The sequence below is a fragment of the Festucalex cinctus genome, chromosome 21 (genome assembly GCF_051991245.1).
Source record: "Festucalex cinctus isolate MCC-2025b chromosome 21, RoL_Fcin_1.0, whole genome shotgun sequence".
Classification (NCBI taxonomy): Eukaryota; Metazoa; Chordata; class Actinopteri; order Syngnathiformes; family Syngnathidae; genus Festucalex; species Festucalex cinctus.
Genome location: NC_135431.1, coordinates 5,513,091 through 5,535,436, shown reverse-complemented (window position 1 = coordinate 5,535,436; position 22,346 = coordinate 5,513,091). Strand labels below are relative to the sequence as shown.

The window sequence follows — 22,346 nt, the reverse complement described above, 5'->3', positions numbered from 1 at the left end:
ATTTGTTGTTTACGTCGCAAACATTCTGCATAGTGACATAGAATGGCTGCTCACTCTACCGAGCAATGCGAAACGGGCATAAAGAAAGCGAGGCAAGCGTAATGTACGAGTATTTTTTACTTTAAAAATACTAACAAAGTACTACCATAGAGGGCAATATGTGTATTTTCGCCTAAGTCCTCTCACGTTTATTATAGCTATCGCACACTCTCCAGAGGAAATCAGTTTTAAAGGGAAAATCTCCAGATACATATCCTAAGGGATAAATCGGATTTCAACTTGCGTTTCTCCCTCAGAGATTTCCCATCTGACAGTGATGTTGCATACGTTCCTCGTCTCAAGTGTGTGAAGGCGTTTAGAGTGTAGCAGCTGTCCTGACAACTCGTGCGCACGGGGGAATTTCATCAGCTCGATTGCAAAAAAAGCAGACTTCCGTTTCATGCCTATCAACTGCTGCCCTCGGGTTGAAAGGGCATCGGCGTCGTGCTGCTGAATACTGCAGTAAGCGCTGGAAGAGGACTGATGTTTCAGCTCAAAGGAAAAGTGTTTTTAATGAAAACTCCGAGTTTGCAAAATACAAGTGGTGCAAAACCTGCCATATATGCAACTCATACAATATTTAGGCAAACATATCTCATTCAGCAGTGAAGGTTTGCGAGGATGTGCGCATGTATGTATAGTGACTGCTGGGTTTTGTTTTTGTTTTTTTTTTACACAGAGTTTTTATTGTGGAAAAGACATTTTTTATGTCGGTACTCTAAAAAAGGGGTGCTGTAGTTGTGTTGTATTTAGACATGTTCCTCCTCATCTGTTTCTTTCTGACAGTTACTGCGCCCCTCATTTGCTCCCAATAATGTGTAAATATGTTTTTTTTTTTTTTTGCTTTACGTGTCCCAAAGACGTATTTATACGTTTTTTTGTTTCTTTTTTTAATGCTAGAACATACAGAAGGCTTTGATTGCAGAAATGGTAGTTATTACACAAACGGCCAGCAGGTGGCAGCAGAGCAAAGGAGATCAACCAGGGCCATGTAGAAAAAAAGCTCAATTACTTTAAATAGATTTGTGAAAACTGATGAAACTTAGCTCTCTTCTAATGCTAATTGCTGCAAAACGGAAACAGATAGAAGCATACTTTTTTTTCCTGATGAAAGAAGAGACTTTCATTTTTCTTTTGATAGGTTCCATGTTTTTATAGCAATAGAACACAATATTCTGTGGGCCTTGCAAAATCAGTCAAAATCCAGTAAAACAGCCGGGAGTGAACGGGATTGCTTCTATGAAAATGGCTGGGAGTGAATGAGTTGAATTTATGAATTTGAAGAAAATTCACCAGAAGATACTGATAATGTTTTTCAACTGAGCTAATTAAGATGTATAACGTATAGCAAGGATCCTCCTTGAACTACTGAGTAATTACCGCCATCCTTCATCAATCTGGTAACTGGTCAGCAGTTCATTAAACAGGCCAAGGGTGGAATGGGCACCAGGCCATTAAACATGAGTGACCATCATCGCCTGTTGGGTTGCAGTACAAATTGGACCTCAGAGAGATAATGGTTCTGTGGCAGTATAGTGATGAAGACACTGCAATTAGAAAATACAGCATTTTAATATATTTTCATTTTATTTTTTATTTTTTGTCAAATAGCTTTACGATAAATTTAGTGCTTGTTGCAAAATGCACAAAAATGTAGTATTTTTGGCCTGCATTGTGAATTGTACATACTAGCGATGTAACGATATCCAAACATCACGATACGATATTTTCACGATACGATAATTATCACGATATTGTGGGGGCGTCGGCGATATTTAAGAAGGGTCACAATATTTTAAAAGAAATGAGAGCTCATACTAACAAAAGCCCAATATTGTGCTTTTGTACATAACAGCAATGCATATAAACCACCTACAATCTCTAATAACAATATTGAGGCACTTACTTGCTAATGCTAGCACACTTTGATCGCTTCACAAGCAAATTCGGTTCCCCTTCATCTCACAATTAGCATAGATTTTAAACACAGAAGGCCAAAACATCCCTAATGAAAATTAAATTGCACTAATAAACTAGCCACTAGAGGGTGCTAGCATTGCACAAATGGAAATCAACCCGAGTTTTTTTTTTTTACAGATGTGTTACTTTTAAATATTCTGAACATGACGACGACGATATTGTGGAAGTTTTAATATCACGATATCGCCATTATCGTTACATCCCTAATATATACAGTTTGAGGTTGAGTTTCAGCAACACACGTTTGTCAGATTGTTCTGACATGAAAGGACCCCCTCGAAAATGACATGATGAATAAATAAATGGAATCTCTCGTCTGTTTGGAGCAGACGATGAGGTTTTATTTATTGCTGAAATACTGTGCCTTTGCTAGGTACCGTTTTTATTTTATCACTTTGTGGTTATATTGTGGCTATATTGTTTTGGCTTTGTTGCAACTTCACACAGTCTGGCTGCAGTTCTTCATCTCACTCCTTTCAGTGCTAGTAAAGCTTCAACATAACAGTCCATTGAGAACTTGAAATTGGAATTAAGAGCTGAATGTGAACATTAATTTCTTTCCCTTACAGTCAACACTACCATTATATTCCTTGGTTATAGTGTGTCATTTGTCAATGGACATCTTTATAGGCAGTGAAGTAGTACATAATAGAGCCATGATGACCACATCATGCATAGTGACTAAATCACAATGACACTATCACACTAATTCCCCTTGAGGGCTGACTGTGGACTAACGCTTGTGTTACACTAATATAATATAACAGTGTGGCCCTCCGAAGTTATGAATGGCAAAGCAACAAATGGCTGTGTGTGAAGCTCAGCTTTACGGAGCATATTGGAGTGTGACAAGAAGTAAACATTTTTTTAAATATATCAGTGGTCAGTGTAACGTGCAATGAGTTGTGAAATCAAAACCAACCACTAGCTATAGCCAGCATATGGCAGCATTGTATCTCTTTTTTTAATGGGCTGCCGGTGTATGGAATTACTCAACTCAACTCGGGTTTATTTAACCTCGCAGCAGTAGCTGCTCGGGCCCTAACTAGAGCTGCAAATTACAATGAAACATGATGCAATCTGATGAAATAGAACGTTTTCAAGGCTGATGTGAATGATCAAAGCCTTTGTAACATTAAACCTAATTTGACGCCGCGTCACTAAACACAAAATATTAGTATCAAAGTCAGTGTTATGGAGAAAATGAATTTTCTATTCAATTTTCGCTCAATGACACTCAAATTACCTATTTTCAAATGGTGATTACTAAAGAATGGAATAAGGTAGAAGCATACTTTTTTTTTCTAATGAAAGAATGGAATGCGATCTTTCATGTGGTACCCATGTTGTATATGTAGCAAAAGAACACAATATTCTGTTTGCTTCGAAAAATGAGTTCAAATGCTCGAAATCCGCTGGCATTGGGGATTGTTTTTTGATAACGTGTGGCAGTAAAAGAGTTAATACACATAAAATTATATAACTTCATTAAAACACTGTAAAATAAATTGAACCATGAAACTCCAGGGCTGAAAATGAGTCCCAGTTCGGACCAATCCTGTTCGAACGTATTTGCCAGTCAAAATGTTTCCTCCATGAAACGGGACCAGTCAATGCTGCAATTTTGAGCGGTGGGAGAAGCCAAACACTGGCATAACCTTTTTAAAAAAATAAAAAATAAAAAAACAGTCCTGTAAAATAGAAGGCTAGATTCAGGTAATTAGTAGTTAGTTAGTTAGTTAGTTAGTTAGTTTGTTCAATAATCAACGTTTTCCATGTAGTTACATTGTACTCGTGAGAGCACTTGCCTGAAAATTCACATTTGAAAAGCTCTCTCATCCTTTTTTGTCAGCTGTGAGTGCACACACCAAGGCGGGTGGCCTCACTAATTGGAGTTGGAGAGGATGAGGCTAAGATGAGGCAACCCCGTGAGCAACTGAATGAAACGTGGGCAGGCGTTCTCATTTACCAGGTTGCAGTAGGACACCTTGGAGGTTTCAGTAGGTAATATAAGCGGAAACATTTAGGTTCTGATTTATTGAGATCCCAAGTAGCAGCTTTCCTCTAAATTGTTGCCTGTATTTATTTCTTATTTTATAAAAGCAGATACTGACCCGACGATTAATATGTATGAGCGGTCAGTGACACAGCTCATTAGTGCCACAGGCAAGAGCTGGATGTTGTATGATGATGCAACGTCATCCATATTCAGTGGATGGTACTGTACCTGCTCCGGAGCTGCACGTCAGAGGAACTGCTGCGGGTGAACGAGAGGTTGGATGTCACTCATCATCTGCAGCAGGAATATAAACAGGAGGAGATCATGATACACATTAACTCATTCACTACCAGCTATTTTCACTGAATCAACTGGATTTTGACTGATTTTGTAAGGCCCGCAGAATAGTGTGTTCTATTGCTATGACAACATGGAACCAACCAATAGAAAGATTAGTCTCGTCTTTTATAAGTAAAAAAAAAAAAAAAGTGTATTGTATCTGTTTCCGTTTTGCAGCAACTAGCATTAGAATATAGCTAAGTTTCATCATTATTCACAAACTTGTTGAAAACACTGGGAAAAAGAGCTTGTTTTAACATGGCCCTAGTTGATCTCTTATACTCTGCTGCCACCTGCTGGCCTTTTTTTGTCATAACTACCATTGCTTTAAGCGGCTTCTTCAGGTCAGAAGCTGCATCAAAGGCTTCTAGCATAGAAAAACATAAAGAAAACATATAAATACGTTTTTGGTCGGGAAGGGCAAAGTATTAAAAAACGTATTTATACGTTTTTGGGTTTGAATGAGTTAAACATGGGGAAAGGGGGATTTTACAGTTTAGTTTTTTTCTTTAAGATAGGATATTTTACTTTTGGGTTTTGGAGTAAGAAAATAGACTTATGAAATGCAAAGCATTTTGACTGTGCTTACGGTAAGATGATTTTGGAGTGATGGTTTGTTTCAGAACTTGAATTTGGTGTATTCTTTCCATTCCAGGAGGGTTTCACAAAACCAACAGAAATTTGGCACATTTTTCAAAGTAAACAATTTTCCAAAGGAGTTACTGTAATGGGAATTGTTGAACATTCTTATACATACAGCATATGCCAACATATGCCCTGGTTGATCTCCTTTGCTCTGCTGCCACCTGCTGGCCGTTTGTGTAATAACTACCATTTCTGCAACCGTTCTTTGCAGTTGAGAGGCTGCATCAAAGCCTTCTGTATGCTCTAGCATAAAAAAAACAAAAAAAAACGTATAAATACGTCTTTGGGACACTTAAAACATTAAAAAAAAACGTATTTACACATTATTGGGAGCAAATGAGTTAAGGGGAGGCATGGTTCAGTGGTAGAGTGGTTGTCACTTGACACCTGATGCATAATTTCCTGGCATCAAACAGCAGGATTGTGGCTGTGCGAATGACCGTAGTCCAAGGTGTCGTGATTCTGTCCATCATGAGACACATCCCAGGAGTAAAATTACATTTCAGATTAGCACATGAATGAGGTCTCGCCATGCAATGATACAGAAGAGCGACTTTATGACGGATCAGCTGGATGCTAGGATGGCCTCCGGGCACTGTAACACTGCAGCGAGGGACGCAGAGCTGCAGTCCCAGATGGACACAGTCCCAGATGGGCAACGCTGCCAATACGCTCACTCGCTCATTTCAAATAGTCGCCTCGCAATTAAATTGGATGCGTATGCTTCAGTGCACTTTCACTTTCATATTTCCTGTAGCGAACGTTTGCTTAGTGCGTTTGCCGAGTGTTCAGTACGATTTCTCGACTCTTCACAGTTTACAAAACTAAAGTTGTAGAGGAGTGTTTCAAGGGCAGGTATGGGTTTGGCAGTTTGATTGATTTTTGTTACGTTATGTTGAATTACTATCGTCAAACACAGCTGTTCACACAGATAAACAACAAACATGCATGGTTGGAGCCAAGGACACAAACAGGACTTCTCAGTTGGATGATGTTTGTCGTTTGTCCTTCCAAAGTATGACCAGTTGGTTTTACAGCTGAGGTGCGGCATGTTTTTATTTATTTATTTATTTATTTATTATTATTATTATTTATTTTTTTTGTAGCTCTAACTAACCTCATATTGAATAGTTTTTCATTATTGCAAAACTCTGCAGGTCACAATTTTCTCAGCAAGGCTTGTTGATATAGCACCTATTATACAGAATGTGATTTAAATTGTACATTATATATTTTACGTACAACTTTTAAAAACATAAACAAACGAACTAATGACATCTAAAATCAAAGTACATAAATAAAAGATAATCTTAATTAAAATTACTAGGGCTGGCAAAATTAAACCATAAACTCTGGATTAATATAAATACTTTAAAGTGTTTCAAATTAACTCAGTTGTACATTTGTATTTACTTCCTGTTACAGCCAATAAGCTTCAGTCAAACATAGCCACTGGCGCGAAGATGGACGAACACCGACTATAGGTAGTTTTGCTTTCAATTTTACTTGCTTGACTCTTGTTGGAGAAATCTCAAGTAATTTGAGCACTTTACACGACTAAATTCAAATAGCAGATTTGACGAATATGCTATAGTTGACGTCTCAGAGCAAAATATCTTGTTGACGTTCCCTCCACGGCGCCTTGCAAATCGACCTTTCTAATATCTGTTACAAGCTTTGTCGAAAAAAGGAGAAGCAAAAGTAGAAAATGCGATTAATTGCAATTAATCACGATGAATCATTATTAATCATGGAAAATTGTGCAATTTATTAGTTGAAAACAATTTCATCGCTTAGCTAACATCGCACTAAAATTTACTTAACTCTTTGGCCGCCAAAAACGTCGTATGACGTTTAGTAGAAAACAAGGGTATGCCGCCAAAAACGTCATTTGACGTTAACTGTTTTTTAATGGAAACGGGTGGAGGAAAGCCTTGGGCAGCTGTGCTCCAAGTATCAAGCCGATCGGGTTACTAGCATTTCTTTAATATATTCAGGATCTAATCCATTGAGTGATTTATAGACCAGTAGCAGAACTTTAAAGTCTATTCTACTCCACAGCGGACTGGGAGAAAGAAATGGTGTCCAAACTTTGAAAGGATTTTGTATGTTTTTTTATGGAAGTTTGACTGCTGCCAGCCACCAAGTGTTGGAGATTCGAACATGATGGAGACAGAAGGGGGAATGTGAAACATTGTTTTTTAATGAGCTTTTTGTTCATATGGGCAGTGGACACGTGTTTTTGCACTCATCCATGCATACTATATTACGGTGGTCTGGTGGATTGGGGGTGGGGGGGTGTAATGGATAAATTTAGGTTTAGTCTTAACAGCATTTTTCTTTTTGTCGTCTGCTGATGAGGCGCTTTTCTGAAGAACTGTGCCCATGTGCTTTTATAAAGGTGTGCAGCCATTTGATTTGAATAATGCATCCAGAACACAACCTCTTCATGGCAGCAGACATCTTGAAAGTCGGTTTTATTTGAAACACTTAAATAAATATTTGCATATTAGTCATAAAGAAACAGTAATATGTTTTAATGTCTGATGCTTTTAAGCACCCTTTTTGTTTTCACTGGATTGATTCTGTCATGAAGTGTGGAGCGAGTGGGTGAGGGGAGATGGACCCAATGGCAGAGACACATGACGGGAAGAAGACTGAGAATAACTTTATTGACCATAACCAAGTAAAAGACAGGACGGGACATGAGCAGACTGATCGACATGACTGGACTGAACGTGGACAGACTGGGCATGACGTGGACAGACTTGGCAGAACGGGCACAGACTTGGCAGGATGTGGACAGTCTTGGTAGAGCAGACTTGGCAGGATGTGGACAGACTTAGCAGGACAGACTTGGCAGAACGTGGACAGACTTGGCAGGACGTGGACAGACTTTTCCGGACAGAATTGGCCGGACGTGGAATAGACTTGGTAGAACATGGACAGACGTGGACAGACTTGGCAGGACGTGGACAGACTTGGCAGGACGTGGACAGACTTGGCAGGATGTGGACAGACTTGGCAGGATGTGGACAGACTTGGCAGGACGTGGACAGACTTGGCAGAACGTGGACAGACTTGGCAGAACGTGGACAGACTTAGTAGAATGTGGACAGACGTGGATAGACTTGGCAGGAAGTGGACAGGCTTGGCAGGACGTGGACAGACTTTTCCGGACAGAATTGGCCGGACGTGGAATAGACTTGGTAGAACATGGACAGACGTGGACAGACTTGGCAGGACGTGGACAGACTTGGCAGGACGTGGACAGACTTGGCAGGATGTGGACAGACTTGGCAGGATGTGGACAGACTTGGCAGGACGTGGACAGACTTGGCAGGATGTGGACAGACTTAGCAGGACAGACTTGGCAGAACGTGGACAGACTTGGCAGGACGTGGACAGACTTTTCCGGACAGAATTGGCCGGACGTGGAATAGACTTGGTAGAACATGGACAGACGTGGACAGACTTGGCAGGACGTGGACAGACTTGGCAGGACGTGGACAGACTTGGCAGGATGTGGACAGACTTGGCAGGATGTGGACAGACTTGGCAGGACGTGGACAGACTTGGCAGAACGTGGACAGACTTGGCAGAACGTGGACAGACTTAGTAGAATGTGGACAGACGTGGATAGACTTGGCAGGAAGTGGACAGGCTTGGCAGGACAGACTTGGCAGAACGTGGACAGAGTTGGCAGGACAGACTTGGCAGAACGTGGACAGACTTGGCAGGATGTGGGCAGACTTGGCAGGACAGACTTGGCAGGACGTGGACAGTCTTGGCAGGACAGACTTGGCAGAACGTGGACAGACTTGGCAGGACAGACTTGGCAGGAAGTGGACAGGCTTGGCAGGACAGACTTGGCAGAACGTGGACAGAGTTGGCAGGACAGACTTGGCAGAACGTGGACAGACTTGGCAGGATGTGGGCAGACTTGGCAGGACAGACTTGGCAGAACGTGGACAGACTTGGCAGGACAGACTTGGCAGGACGTGGACAGTCTTGGCAGGACAGACTTGGCAGAACGTGGACAGACTTGGCAGGGCAGACTTGGCAGAACGTGGACAGAGTTGGCAGGACAGACTTGGCAGAACGTGGACAGAGTTGGCAGGACAGACTTGGCAGGACGTGGACAGACTTGGCAGGATGTGGACAGACTTGGCAGGACGTGGACAGACTTGGCAGGACGTGGACAGACTTGGCAGAACGTGGACAGACTTAGTAGAACGTGGACAGACGTGGATAGACTTGGCAGGAAGTGGACAGGCTTGGCAGGACAGACTTGGCAGAACGTGGACAGACTTGGCAGGATGTGGGCAGACTTGGCAGGACAGACTTGGCAGAACGTGGACAGACTTGGCAGGACGTGGACAGTCTTGGCAGAACAGACTTGGCAGGACGTGGACAGACTTGGCAGGACAGACTTGGCAGGAAGTGGACAGGCTTGGCAGGACAGACTTGGCAGCACGTGGACAGAGTTGGCAGGACAGACTTGGCAGAACGTGGACAGACTTGGCAGGATGTGGGCAGACTTGGCAGGACAGACTTGGCAGAACGTGGACAGACTTGGCAGGACAGACTTGGCAGGACGTGGACAGTCTTGGCAGGACAGACTTGGCAGAACGTGGACAGACTTGGCAGGACAGACTTGGCAGGAAGTGGACAGGCTTGGCAGGACAGACTTGGCAGAACGTGGACAGAGTTGGCAGGACAGACTTGGCAGAACGTGGACAGACTTGGCAGGATGTGGGCAGACTTGGCAGGACAGACTTGGCAGAACGTGAACAGACTTGGCAGGACAGACTTGGCAGGACGTGGACAGTCTTGGCAGGACAGACTTGGCAGAACGTGGACAGACTTGGCAGGACAGACTTGGCAGGACGTGGACAGACTTGGCAGAACGTGGACAGTCTTGGCAAGACATGGGTGACTTGGCTTGGACGTGAGGGAGAAACTTGACTCGACAGCAAACATTCCCAACAAGGCACAGCACACCACACTAGGACAAGACAAGACAATCCTCCCACAACGCATGAAAAAACAACTCAACTGAAGCTAAACACGGCTCACCAACACTGAAAGCGACCTGAAGCACAAGTCATGCAGAGGACAACTTGTTCGACCGAAATAATTATAATTCATATAAATAAAAGTATGCGTCACGGTTTTAGCATGTGGCTAGCATATCAGTCTGGTTCAGGCCCTCCTGTGTCCACATGTCAAGTCAACATGTTCTCCCAGGGCTTGCATTGTTGTTTTGTTTTTCTGGCTACTTCGCTGCCCTCGCACATTGCTCATTGTCGTGAGTGAGTCATTGTTTGTCTATGTGATTGGTCGGTGACCAAAAGGTTATGATGCTCAACAACCTGAAGTCGTTCGGGTGAAGCTTCATCACTACACAATGGAACAGTGCAATGGCCATATTGTCACAGTTCTCGATGTTTCAGAAAACATTATGCAATTTTTATTTGTCAAAAAGCTTAACCTACTCTGTTTTGTTTGGAGATGGGATTTTATTTTTTTTTATTTTTTTTTTAAGCCACAATGCCAACTTGTGACACATACTGTTACTACATTATATCATATGTTCACAAACAGATTTACTGCTTTGGAGTGGGAGTTCTGTGACTCATTCTGCTTTTCCTGTGCATCCATCTCTGTTTGTCTTATCTTTTAGTTGGTGTTACCAGAATATTCCATCCATGTGCTCTTCTGTATCATGTTCCTGTGTGCCCAAGAATGGCTGACTGTGGGCCTCAACGTCCCCCTGCTCTTCTACAACACGTGGAGGTGAATATTGGCACAAATATTGTCCTTGTGACTGGTGAAAACAGGCTTCTAACATTTTTTTTTTTTAATCCACTGACAGAAAAAAACTGTAATAAGTAAATAAATAAATAATCAAGGTATGAACAAAGCATGAACAAAAATGTAAAAAACAAAACAAGAATTATTTTATACATGACAATAGAAATGATGCATCTCGTTGACATGGGGCAACAAAGAAATTCAAATGTGATATGCCAGGGGAAAAAAAAAAAATTGGGTTGAACATCAATTTATTACTTTACATTTATTATTTCCAGAGTCTAAATTTCCACCATTACTCACTTTTCTGGCAGTAATTTAAAGCAGCTATATGGAAGATTTGATATTTCAAATCGCATATTGGCATAGTTTTAAAAAATCATTGTACACTATATTTAATATATTTTTATGTTTTGTGTTTTTTCTTTTTTTGTGTGGACAGCGTTTATGAATGTTTATCAGCGTCATTTTAAAGACTCAATTAATATATGTCGTTACTTTACACACAACTTAAAGTTATGGTTTGTTTCATTTTTGTTTTTTTTTAATTATAGACAAACGTGTTAAATATGACACAAATTCAATTTTTAGTAACACAAATACATATGACAAGGATCACAACTCAGCTGTTTTCTAGGTTCGGTCATGTGACATTCACAAGCTGAGCTGTGATTGGTTACCTGAGCACTTGTGATGTTTATTTTCAGTCGACAGCAAGTTGCAAAATATTTTTAAAGGTACTAATTGTACATGGAAAAATAATGAAAATATCAAATTTATTATAGGCAAAATATTCATGTTTGACTGCCAAAAATGGCTAAATAAGTAAACTATCCATTTAAATAATAGATTACAGTTGAGCTCCGTAATTTAGGACTCGCCCAAAAATCTAAAAAAAAAATAAAATCTGCGTATAATTTTAACGACAATTTTTATTATTTTTTTTAATAAAAAACTTAGTAATATATTTTCCTCCATGCGGTGGTCTCCATGGTCTAACTTTTTTTTGATTACGTTTTGTGTCAACCATAAGGCAGGGAGCTAGTCAGTGCTAGCTAGCTAGCTAGCTAAAACTGTCATTTGTTCACCAAAAATCTCCTCAACACTGCACGAGAGTTCTAGTAAAGCTCAATCAAAAGAAAAGAAAAAAAAAAAAAAGTTGAGAGTTGTTCACGTGAATGCACAGAAGCTAAACTATTCTTTCGCTATGAATGTTCACATATGTATTACATTCCTGGGGGCCCCCGAAGGCATCAAGAGGAAATTGGGTCACCATTAATTCTTCTTTCTCCATCATTATGACTGTTCTTCCCGTCAGTGTTTATCCCGATGCAGACTGCCAGCGACCTGATGGGTCTGAGCTCAGCTGGTGGTTGTTGTTGTAAAGGAGAGGAGAGTCAGGGAGAGAAAACACGTCTTGCTGTTTCATTAATTGGAGGCTGTGCCAGATGCCTCCTGGCTACAGATGCTGCTTCCCATGCGGCTGAGATGAGAAGACAGGAAACGGGGGTTGGGGAGGGAGAGTAAGGCCGAGATGGAGAGGAGAAGGAGGAGCAGCTGGAGGCTTGGATGGAATACAGCAGTGGTGTCCAAACTAGGGCCCGGGGGCCATTTGCAGCCCCATTTTTTTTACTGGCCCCCAACATATGCTAAAAACGGCATTTGACTCAGTTCAAATGAAATAAAAACAAAAATGTTTGGAGATGGTCAAAGTAAGAAGGGAGGGTGTCAAAAAACACAGGTGCTATTAAAGTTTATTTTAGTTGACTAAAACTAACGAAAAAACTAAAATTCAAAACTACAATTTCGTTAACGAAATAAAAATAAAAACGAAGATGATTTTTAAAAAAGAAAACTAACTGAAACTACAATTTATGTTTACAAAACTAACTAAAAATAAAACTATAATTATAGCAACAATGTCTTTGGTAATTAATTTAATGCACGAGCCTTTGGGGATGATTTTAAATGTGATTTTTAGTAGATTTATTTTGATATAAACCGGAATAATGACGTTGCGCCCATGGTGTTTTATAAAATATTGTGCACAGGTAATACACATAAAAAAAAAAAAACTAAAAAAAAAAACTAAACTAACTAAACTAAAACTAAGCATTTATTAAAGAACTAAAACTAATTAAAAAAAACTAACAGACGCACCCTGAAAACCAATTAAAATTGTATAATAATTGTAATAATTGTAAAAAAAGTTGGGTGAACTCAAAATTCAAGTCAACAAACCTTGATAACATTTTAAATCAGGTAATTCATCAAAATATTTTAACTTTTGCTTTTGTCAAAAATTGTCCCCCAACTCGAGGCGGTGGTGCGACAAAACGTCAAAAATTATTTTCTCAAGCCAAATTTTAGATGCAGCGGTACCTCGGAGTTTGAACATCATTCATTACAGGGGCATTGCAGTTCTTTTAGGTGAACTGAATCACTAGAATCAGTTCGTTTAAAAGAACCGTTCAAAAGATTCGTTCACCGAATCGTTCAGCCGCAACACTCATTCACTGAATCGTTCGTTCCTGAACCGGAAATCGGAAATGGCAACACGTTCACCCACTGACTCGTTCACTTACTGATCCATTCGTGAACCGGAAATGGCAACACATTCACTGAATCGTTCGTGAACCGGAAATCGGAAATGGCAACACGTTCACCCACTGACTCGTTCACTCACTGATCCGTTCACATCTCGCGAACGGGAAGCTTCCTCAGTGACTCGTTCCTGAACACCAATAGTGAGGCTGCACGTGTAGTAAAATCCCGCCCACGTCTGACGCTAGCTTCTGATTGGTCGGCATGAGTGTGGCTGCTCTCAAATGAACTTGAGAGAAGAACGAATCACTTAAAGAAGTGACCCGTTCACTCACGTTCACTGAAAAGATTCGTTCTAAAGAACGAATCGGTCGTGACCGACACAACACCAGTGTGGAACAGGTCAACTACCCGTGGTCTGTTTTTTGCCCTGTGCGGTAGGTACTTCCATTCCCCAACGGATACCAAGGAGTTGATCTACGACCCGGCTTCGGTCATGAACGGCGACACGCTCAAGTTCTGCCTGAAGGAGGCCTGGTGCAAGCTGTCCTTCTTTGTCATGTCCTTCTTCTACTATCTCTACTGGTAAGCATAAAGTGTGGGAGCCGTCGATGTATCGCGGGTCAAACGGTCGATTACAACAACTGCAGGTAATATACAAGGATTAAAAAAAAAACAGAAGTAGACCGAGGTTGCATCAGGTGTTTTATTCCAACATTTCAAGGTCCGGCCAAGCAGTATGAGTGCAACTCACTGAATAAAGTAACCATTTCTCTAGCAGTCACATGCAAGTTCAGGTCTGCTAACATAGTTCGGGTGTACATTTTAGGCTTGTTGTCGCTAATGCATGTGATGTTGAGAGAATTTGATTCTTTACTTCATTGACAAGCACTTGAAGAATTGACACGTTGAAAATGTTGATTGAAATGTGTTGTCCTTGTCTGATGTTGCTGATAATAATCACTCCGGATCTTGTTCCATGTGTCATGTGGGGGCTGCAGTGTGTGGAACCTGGAAATATCCCTCTAATAGGTCTTACAAATGGGAACACTTAAAGGTACCATCCTTACATTTTTAACCGTATATTTATTTCCTGTATTTATTCTTTTGAATGGCAATGCAGTCATGTTGCAAATATTTTATTTACTTGCCAATAAATATTTCTGATAGAATAAATATTCACTGGCCACAACATTAGATACCTCATCTGTCAAAAAAATGAGAACAATTCAAAAATATAAATGTCTATGCTCTCATTTCGTTGTGTGAGTGTATCTGACGTTGTGACCAGTAAGCGCATACGTGTGGCTTCTCGCTGTACAGTGGTTATGTGATTTTTGCAGCGCCATGTTAGAATGTAGATTTGTAAATATTTATATCTCTGTGCTAAATATATATATATTTTTTTATTTTTTTTTATTGCTCTTGTATGTGTTTGATTTTGTTGTACTTGATGGACGTTCACATTTTGACCAAACACTTTTACTTGTTTGTTTTTTTTTTAACTTGGTTTTCTAACGTGTAAAATACAGCATCAAAATGAATGTGATATCTTTAGGATGCATATGTCAAGTTTTTTTTTTTTTTGTAATTGATATTTAGAGAAAAGAAAAGTTATGCTTTGCTAATATTCTGACTCCCATGACATTGCCGTACTCCCTCCTGGCATGTTGAAGTGGTGGAATCTATGAAGGGCCAAAAATGTCAAACTATATTAAATCAATATGGATGTAAAAAAAAAATATAATTCAAAATTAAATACAAAAAAATCATAAAAATGATTACAAAAATATTTATATATATTATTTCTGTTTATATTTTTCGCTTTTATCTATTTATTTTTATTTTGTCATTTTTGGTCCTCCATAGGAATTAATTCAGGGTCTACTTCCTCATATATTGCATTCATTTTTATGGGAGTCTATTGATTTTTTATTTTTATTTTTTTGCCTAGCAGTCACACAAAATGCTAATTTCTTCTTTCTCAGAGGTTGGTATGTCCTTGGCAAAAAAATGTTCAAATACTTAACTTCGTACAAAGGCAAGTCGAAAGAAAACGATGCGGGCTAAATTGGCTAATGATGATGCAAAGCCGTGGTAAACATTGGTTTTGTGTTGCGGAATTTATGCACTTATAATTAGATACATTTGGGTAATTCTATTTTCTGCTCCATCGTTTAAGAAGGAATACCATTTCTATGACACTGACGTAGACCGATTTTTGTACATCGCACAAGCACTTAATTCTGATGTTAAAAGACGCTAGCCGTGTCAATCTTAGGTTAGCTTAGCAATTAGCATGGCTTCTTCTTCCGTCGTTTCTCGTCACGTCTTCGTGAGAATGACGCTTGTAAGAAGTGTAGCGTATTCGCCGTCATAGAGGTGTTGATTAATGATTTAGGAGTGATCCCGCAATGTGTTGCGGCACGCGAGTAGCCACCCAAAGCTCATTGCTTGCTAGCTAGCTAGCTGCGTCATAGTTAGCAACAGCGCTCTCCTTGAGCTGAGAATAGCTGACGTGAGCCCAGAGACGCTTTTTTGAACAGTCTTCGCGGGTTGTAAATCATAAAAAAAAAATGGATTCAAAGTTTTGCTAACTGCTTATTTTGAGGCGTGTAATATTAAAAAGAAAATCGACATTAATTCACCAAGGCGGCACACCAGACCCGGAGTAGCAGAATGGCCATCCAATTGATGCAGTGTGACAAATTTTATTATTTAAATTCGATTGAATGATGTCATTACTGCATGCTTTTATAATGTACAATATTATGGAGCAATATTTTTCGTAGCCATTTTCAACCATTTTCTCTAGAATTAATCTGACATTGTATCCATTACGGAATTAACATGTGACTTGTAAAACACTAGTTAGGTGGTCCAATCATAAAAGGGCCAGTGACAATATCAACACGAGATCATTTTATGTTCTTGACGTTTTCAATTTGGCGAATTACACAGTGTCTCGCTGCTTAGTATTTAGTATTTATTCATCCACAATGCAGTTAGTCTCAGTGGTGTCACAGTTCGCTGAACCAAGTCATGCTGTCGTGAACCAAATGAAATTGTAACCATTTATTTTCAGTAGGCCTACTTAATTAACACATTCACTGCCAACCCAGCAAAAATGCATCATTTGACGTCTTTTTCCGTCAATGGCAGTGAATGAGTTGAGATCAAATGTATGTAATTTATGTTTCCATAAAAAAAATAATAATAATTATTTTGAAACAGTAGAAGAACATTTTAACGAAAAAGGAATGAGCAAACGGAAATGTATCTTAACCCATCACGTTACTTACCTTTTCCCTTTTTCCACTAATGCGTTGTTTGTGTCACAGGAACGTGTTGCTCTTCACTCACTAATGCACTTCCATTCCCTGCAACATTTTTTTTTTTTTTCTCTGGCCGGTCCTGAACCTGAATTGTTTTCTATGTATGAGCCACATGCATGTTGTCCTGATGCTGTTCCAATTTGTTTTTCAGATGTGGGCAGTTATGGGATGAATATTTTTAATACACTTGCTCTTTTCCCTTTTAATATTATAACACAATATTCGTTGTTTAAAAATCTGGGACGAATCCTCTACATTGGACTGTCAAAATAATAATCAAACTTGGGTGCATTTTACACCAAAATGTAAGATTCTATTTAAAAATAATAATCATAATAACAATATTTTGAACTAAATATGCATACTGTATAAAACAATTTAGACACGATCATAAATGTTTTTTATGAGTGAAAAAAAATTGTGCTTTCACGAGAGAAAAAAAAATCACTAATTTACGAAAAATAAAATTACACATTTGTGAGATTACATAGTAGCAAATTTGCTAGGAAAAAAATTCACAAATTTACAAGAAAAAGCTTGTATATTTACGCCGTTAAAGTAGCAAATTTGCAAGAAAAAAACAAAAATTGCCGCGAAGAAACTCACAAATTTGCGGCGTTAAATAGTGGAGAATTTATGAGGGGGAAAACTCACAAATTTATGAGAAATAAACTCAGAAACTTGCAAGAAATACACGTCGCGTACTCGGATATTTGTGCCAATACTTTTTGAGTTTATTTCTCATAAATTTATGAGGGTTTTTTTTTTTCTTACAAATTTGCCATTTTATATCACAAATCTTCGAGTTTATTTCTTTTAAATTTGTGAGTTTTTTTCCTCTGAATATTACACCCCTTCTAAAAAAAAATAATAATAAAAAAAGCACATTTATACATGGCCCTAAAACGCCGTCGTATGAGTAAACTTGCGTGAATATTAACGAAAGTGTCGTGAGCTCCCAAAGGCACCAAAGAATGAACACTGACTCAGTTAGCTCTTTGCTGATCTGCACTTGTCAATTGACAGCTCATGACGACAAGTGTTAAATTCACAATCTGTGACTTCTGTGGAGTCATTTTATTGTTCGCTGTATTGCGGGATGAATGCACACATCACTCACTTTGCAGGTTATTGTTGTGGACATTCTCGCTCCATTACATGCTTCTGTGGAATTATTTTTGCTTTTCAACTGCAGCTTTAATGCATAATGACAGAGTACAAACATGAGTTTTGTTTTGTTTTTTTAAGATAAAGGCAAAATCTTATACGCGACAACTATGATTGTATTTTGTTTTTATTTTGTTGTTGATGCTGATAATAGTGTCTCTCAGGGTGGCATCTATAGCGACCTTAGCCTCAGGTCAATTGGGCTAACACTATGTTCAACATTATCCTTAACTGAAAAAGATCTAAGCTTGATAAGGTCTAAGGAAAAGGCCAAATGGATTTAGGTTTGAAAGCACAAGAGCTGGTCACATTGTTACCTTTAAAAAGACTATAGAACCTGCAATCATGACCTTTATTGATTTAAAAAAATATATATGTATATTCGACTATCCAATAGAGGAAAAATGCTGAAAATCTTGAAAAAAAAAATGTATTAACAAACAGAATTTACAGAATTTAATTAATTTTAATAACCCCTTAACATTCTGAGGGGCCCACCAAAAATAAAAATCCGTGCGTGCTGTCAAGTTGCCGCGGGAGTGACGTCATGCAGCCGACAAATTCGCCCGGCCCCGTCTGCCGACAGTGAGTGACACGCCCCCCCGTCACCCACCGCTCTGCGATTGGATGGAGGGGTAAACAACTGTCTGTACACAGAAACGTCCCGCTGTTAACAGAACAAACACAAAATGGCAAAATACAGGCTTGGTTTAGGAAAAAAATCACCACCACACATTAACAGAAGCCCAGAGGTGTAGATTGAGGAGGAGTTCATGGGTATACATCCTGTACTTAGTGCATTTTCCTGAGTGAAAACGGAAGACCCTGCCTTTAAAAAAAATAAAATAAAAATAAAAAAAAAATTAAAAGGTGTTTATCAAAGGAATGGGTTGAAAAAAAAACTTTTAAATGTGGATTTAAAAACTGATGGCAACTTATTCCATTTGTGTGCAGCATAACATCTAAATGCTGCTTCACCATGTTTGCTTTGAAACCTGATATTGCAACCCCCCAAACCCTACTACTGTTTATATTAGTAGTATAAGAAGAAATGCAAACAATTTTTGCAACTAAAACATATTTACACTTCTATTTGTAATGCTCAAAGAAATGAAAATTTGCAGTTGTTGCACTTCCTGCTCTGTGTCAAGGTGCAATTTATGACGTGACATACTGATTATACTATAAGAAAATGCCTGTTTAAATGTGATTAGCTAGGTACAGTTTGTTTTGGTTCTGAATGTAGCGATGTGATTCTGCGGAATTACCAGCATATGAGGGCTTAAATTTTTTCCCCATTATGTTTTAAAATGAGCATCAATGGGCAGCTTTTCCTATCCAAGTGAATAACTGTATATACTGATAGAAAAAGAACCATAATTATGTACAGCAGTTTCTGTGTTTATTTCAGTCCATGTTGGAAAGGGAAAGCATTTCTACTGCGCACATAAACACACATACACATATCATATTGTCCACTCACTTCTATTCCCTCTTCTTCGTCTTGTGTTTCAGTATGGTCTACTCCCTGGTTACCTCATAACTGACGTATCAACAAGAGGAGAGACAAAAAGCCTCTGGATACACAAACTGCCATTTTTACAAGAGTGCTTTTTGCAAGAGACATAAAAGTATGCTTCCTTGCTGCCCTTTCAGCTCAAAAGCAAAAAGGGGGGGCATATTAATGGCTCGACTATACATACAAAAACTATTCACAGTTTGATTTGTCACGTGAACTCGCACACATACACACACGCAAACAAAACACGCTCACATATAGAGTTTCCTATGGAGCGGTGCAGTAACGGTATTTACTGTCTAGTAGCGATGATGGTAAAGCACAGTAGCATTTTGCACAGTTTGTCTCAGGCACAGCAGTACTGCCCGATCCAGCGCAGCTCAAGACGTCGTCCCGCTTCGGAAACCTCACCGACCGTAGCAGCAACAGTGAGTCAGAAATGGAGAATGGGGGGAGCAGCACATACGTTCATGATGACTTAGCGTGGCGGGCATTTTGATGTACTCTTTGTCAAAAGGCATTTCCAATGGAAACATGGAGCTACTGTATACAGGTCCGGGTACTTTTCGGTCATTTGTTTTTCCTTCTGAAACAAGGAAACGGAAAACGGTAAACAAACAGATTTCTGTTTTTGTTTTGATGTATACGATTGTTTAAAAAAACGTGAAACGAGCCCTTTTCTGATGTTCTATATACAGTATTATGTGTTTATTTAGCACAAGACGGGAAATGAAATATGGCCGTAAACTGTTTCCCGCAACTGTTTTCTCCTTGACCCGGAAGCCGTTCATCTTTTGAAGCTATGGCACGACTGCTGCTGCTGCTGCTGCTGCTGCTTGCAGCGGCAGCTTGCTGCCCCCTAGTGTCTATTTCGAGGCCTCTGTCATCTTCTCGCGGAGTAAAACGTTTCCCACCCCAAAACAAAATATATGAGTCCATCTGCCCACCGACATCGATAAATATTGTGCGCTTCGAAGTCCCGAAGAATGGACGCCAACAGAGGCCTCGAAATAGACACTAGGGGGCAGCAAGTTGTCGTTGCAACGGCAGCATTGACGAAGCCGCAGAAGATGAACGGCTTCCGGATCAAGGAGACACCAGCTTCCGGAAATGGTTTACGGCCGCGTTTAATTGACCGATTTGTGATAAATAAACACATAATAGAACATCAGGTAAGAGCTCGTTTTCCATTTTTCATTTTCATTTTTTTGTAACAAAAACGGGAGATGACTCGTTTCCCGTTATTTGTTCATATACATCAAAACAAAAAACGGAAATTGGTTCGTTTTCCGTTTCCTTGCATCAGAAGGAAAAAACGAATGGCCGAAAAGTACACGGACCTATACAGCTTTGCCTTCTTCATGTTGTTTTACTGTTCTATAAGAAAATTTTCCTAAAACTCCCATCTAAAAAAGCAAACTTGATAGAAGTCTCATTTACACCAAACATTTGCACAAATCGTGTATTTAATCACGTTTGCAATATTTGGTTGCGTGTTCATGATCATGTGTGGATAGTTCAGGCGCACCGGTGAAGGTCTTCCAGTATGTCAAATTTCAAACAGGGAAGCTACTGATACGTGAAGATTTTCTAGTTCTATTTAAACAAGGGACCAAAATGCTCTTTGGGTAATAATTTATTTTATCAAGTGTGAGATTTTATTGCATCCGTGTTTATGGAAATGTTTAGAATGATGAATGAAGTGCAAATGGGCATTGTTGATTAGATTTGGAATCTAATAAAAGCAACTGTAGCAGCTGATGTAGGCGTCACCTCCACTGAAACGAAATACACCACCTTATGCTTGCTTATAACACACGATTCCCTTCAAGTAAGATATACTCAATAGGTCACATGACAGAGCAGGCGTTTCCCCAAATGTAGTCTGCATCCTCTTTGTGTCATTATCCAAAGCACCTCATGTTCCTATCCCCGTCATCAACATGGAGTAGATTGGAAGTCCTGCAATTCATCCCCCCTTGTATTATGTCCTATTCCAATTCTAGCATTTTCTATCCTGACTGTGTATGTGATTTTAGATATTGTTTATGAAATAAACTATTTTAAAATCAAACGTGTGTTGGTAGTAATTAGTAGTTTGTGTAATGACTACCATTTCTGCAACCGTTCTTTATAGTTGAGAGGCTGCATCAAAGCCTTCTGTATGTTCTAGCATAAAAATTTTTTATTTTTTTTTTAAAAAAGAACGTATAAATACGTCTTTGGGACACAAAACATAAAAAAATACGTATTTACACATTATTGGGAGCAAATGAGTTTTAATTAGTGTCCTGAGTTTTTTTTAGATGGCGAAAAAAAGGAGCATGAGGAAGGAATGCACCAGACAAAGTTGGTGAAATTATGGGATGCAACGGAGACCAAGAGATGAACTTGCCTGTGAGAGCAGGTGTGCGAGTGTACGTCCAACCCGTGGCAGACGCAGGGTGACAGATTGGTGGCAACCCGTCTTCCGAGTAAGCACTCCGTACCGATTCCATGCATATCATCATAATTACGCCAGGCAGCCACCGCTTTTACCTTCTGACCCTTCATCAAGTGCGCGTTCGTGTTTTGTGTGTGCACGAATTTAGTTGCATTAGTTCCCCCCCTCTCTCTTTTTTTCCCACAAGTCCTTGCCAGCGTCAAGCTTTCGTCTTAAAGCCGGAGAACGACACTGAGCTCTTGTCCCGCGGCTCTGGCACACAGTGCTCAGCTTTCTGGAACTTCAGGTCTTTCTGTAGAACTTGTCTGTTTCCTCAGCATGGGAGCAGATTTTAATCCCCCTCTGCAAAGAACTGAATCCCACTCATACATATTGATTTTTTTGTGTGTGTATGTGTGTGTGTGGGGAAAAAAAGGGCCCAGTAAAAACAGACTTTGAATGTCATTCGGAAATATAAATTATAAATGATGAATCAAGTTGCTTACAGCGTGCCGGTTTCCGCCATTACGTCACTGTGGC

The 22,346-nt window shown here is 39.6% G+C and overlaps 1 protein-coding gene across 6 annotated transcripts in view; it reads left to right on the top strand.

The window, feature by feature from the left end:
- The window catches only part of cnih3 (cornichon family AMPA receptor auxiliary protein 3), an 87,186-nt gene extending 67,353 nt beyond the window's left edge, over positions 1–19,833 (top strand). For 5 of the 6 annotated variants that reach the window (XM_077510527.1, XM_077510526.1, XM_077510525.1 and 2 more), the window contains 4 exons: positions 10,689–10,801; positions 13,802–13,948; positions 14,365–14,420; positions 19,381–19,833. In XM_077510527.1, coding sequence (XP_077366653.1) covers positions 10,689–10,801; positions 13,802–13,948; positions 14,365–14,392 — 288 coding nt within the window. In that variant the 3' untranslated portion in view covers positions 14,393–14,420; positions 19,381–19,833. The remainder of the gene's footprint in view (positions 1–10,688; positions 10,802–13,801; positions 13,949–14,364; positions 14,421–19,380) is intronic. The other variant, XM_077510523.1, reaches the window with a different exon arrangement.
- The last annotated feature ends 2,513 nt before the right edge of the window (positions 19,834–22,346 follow it).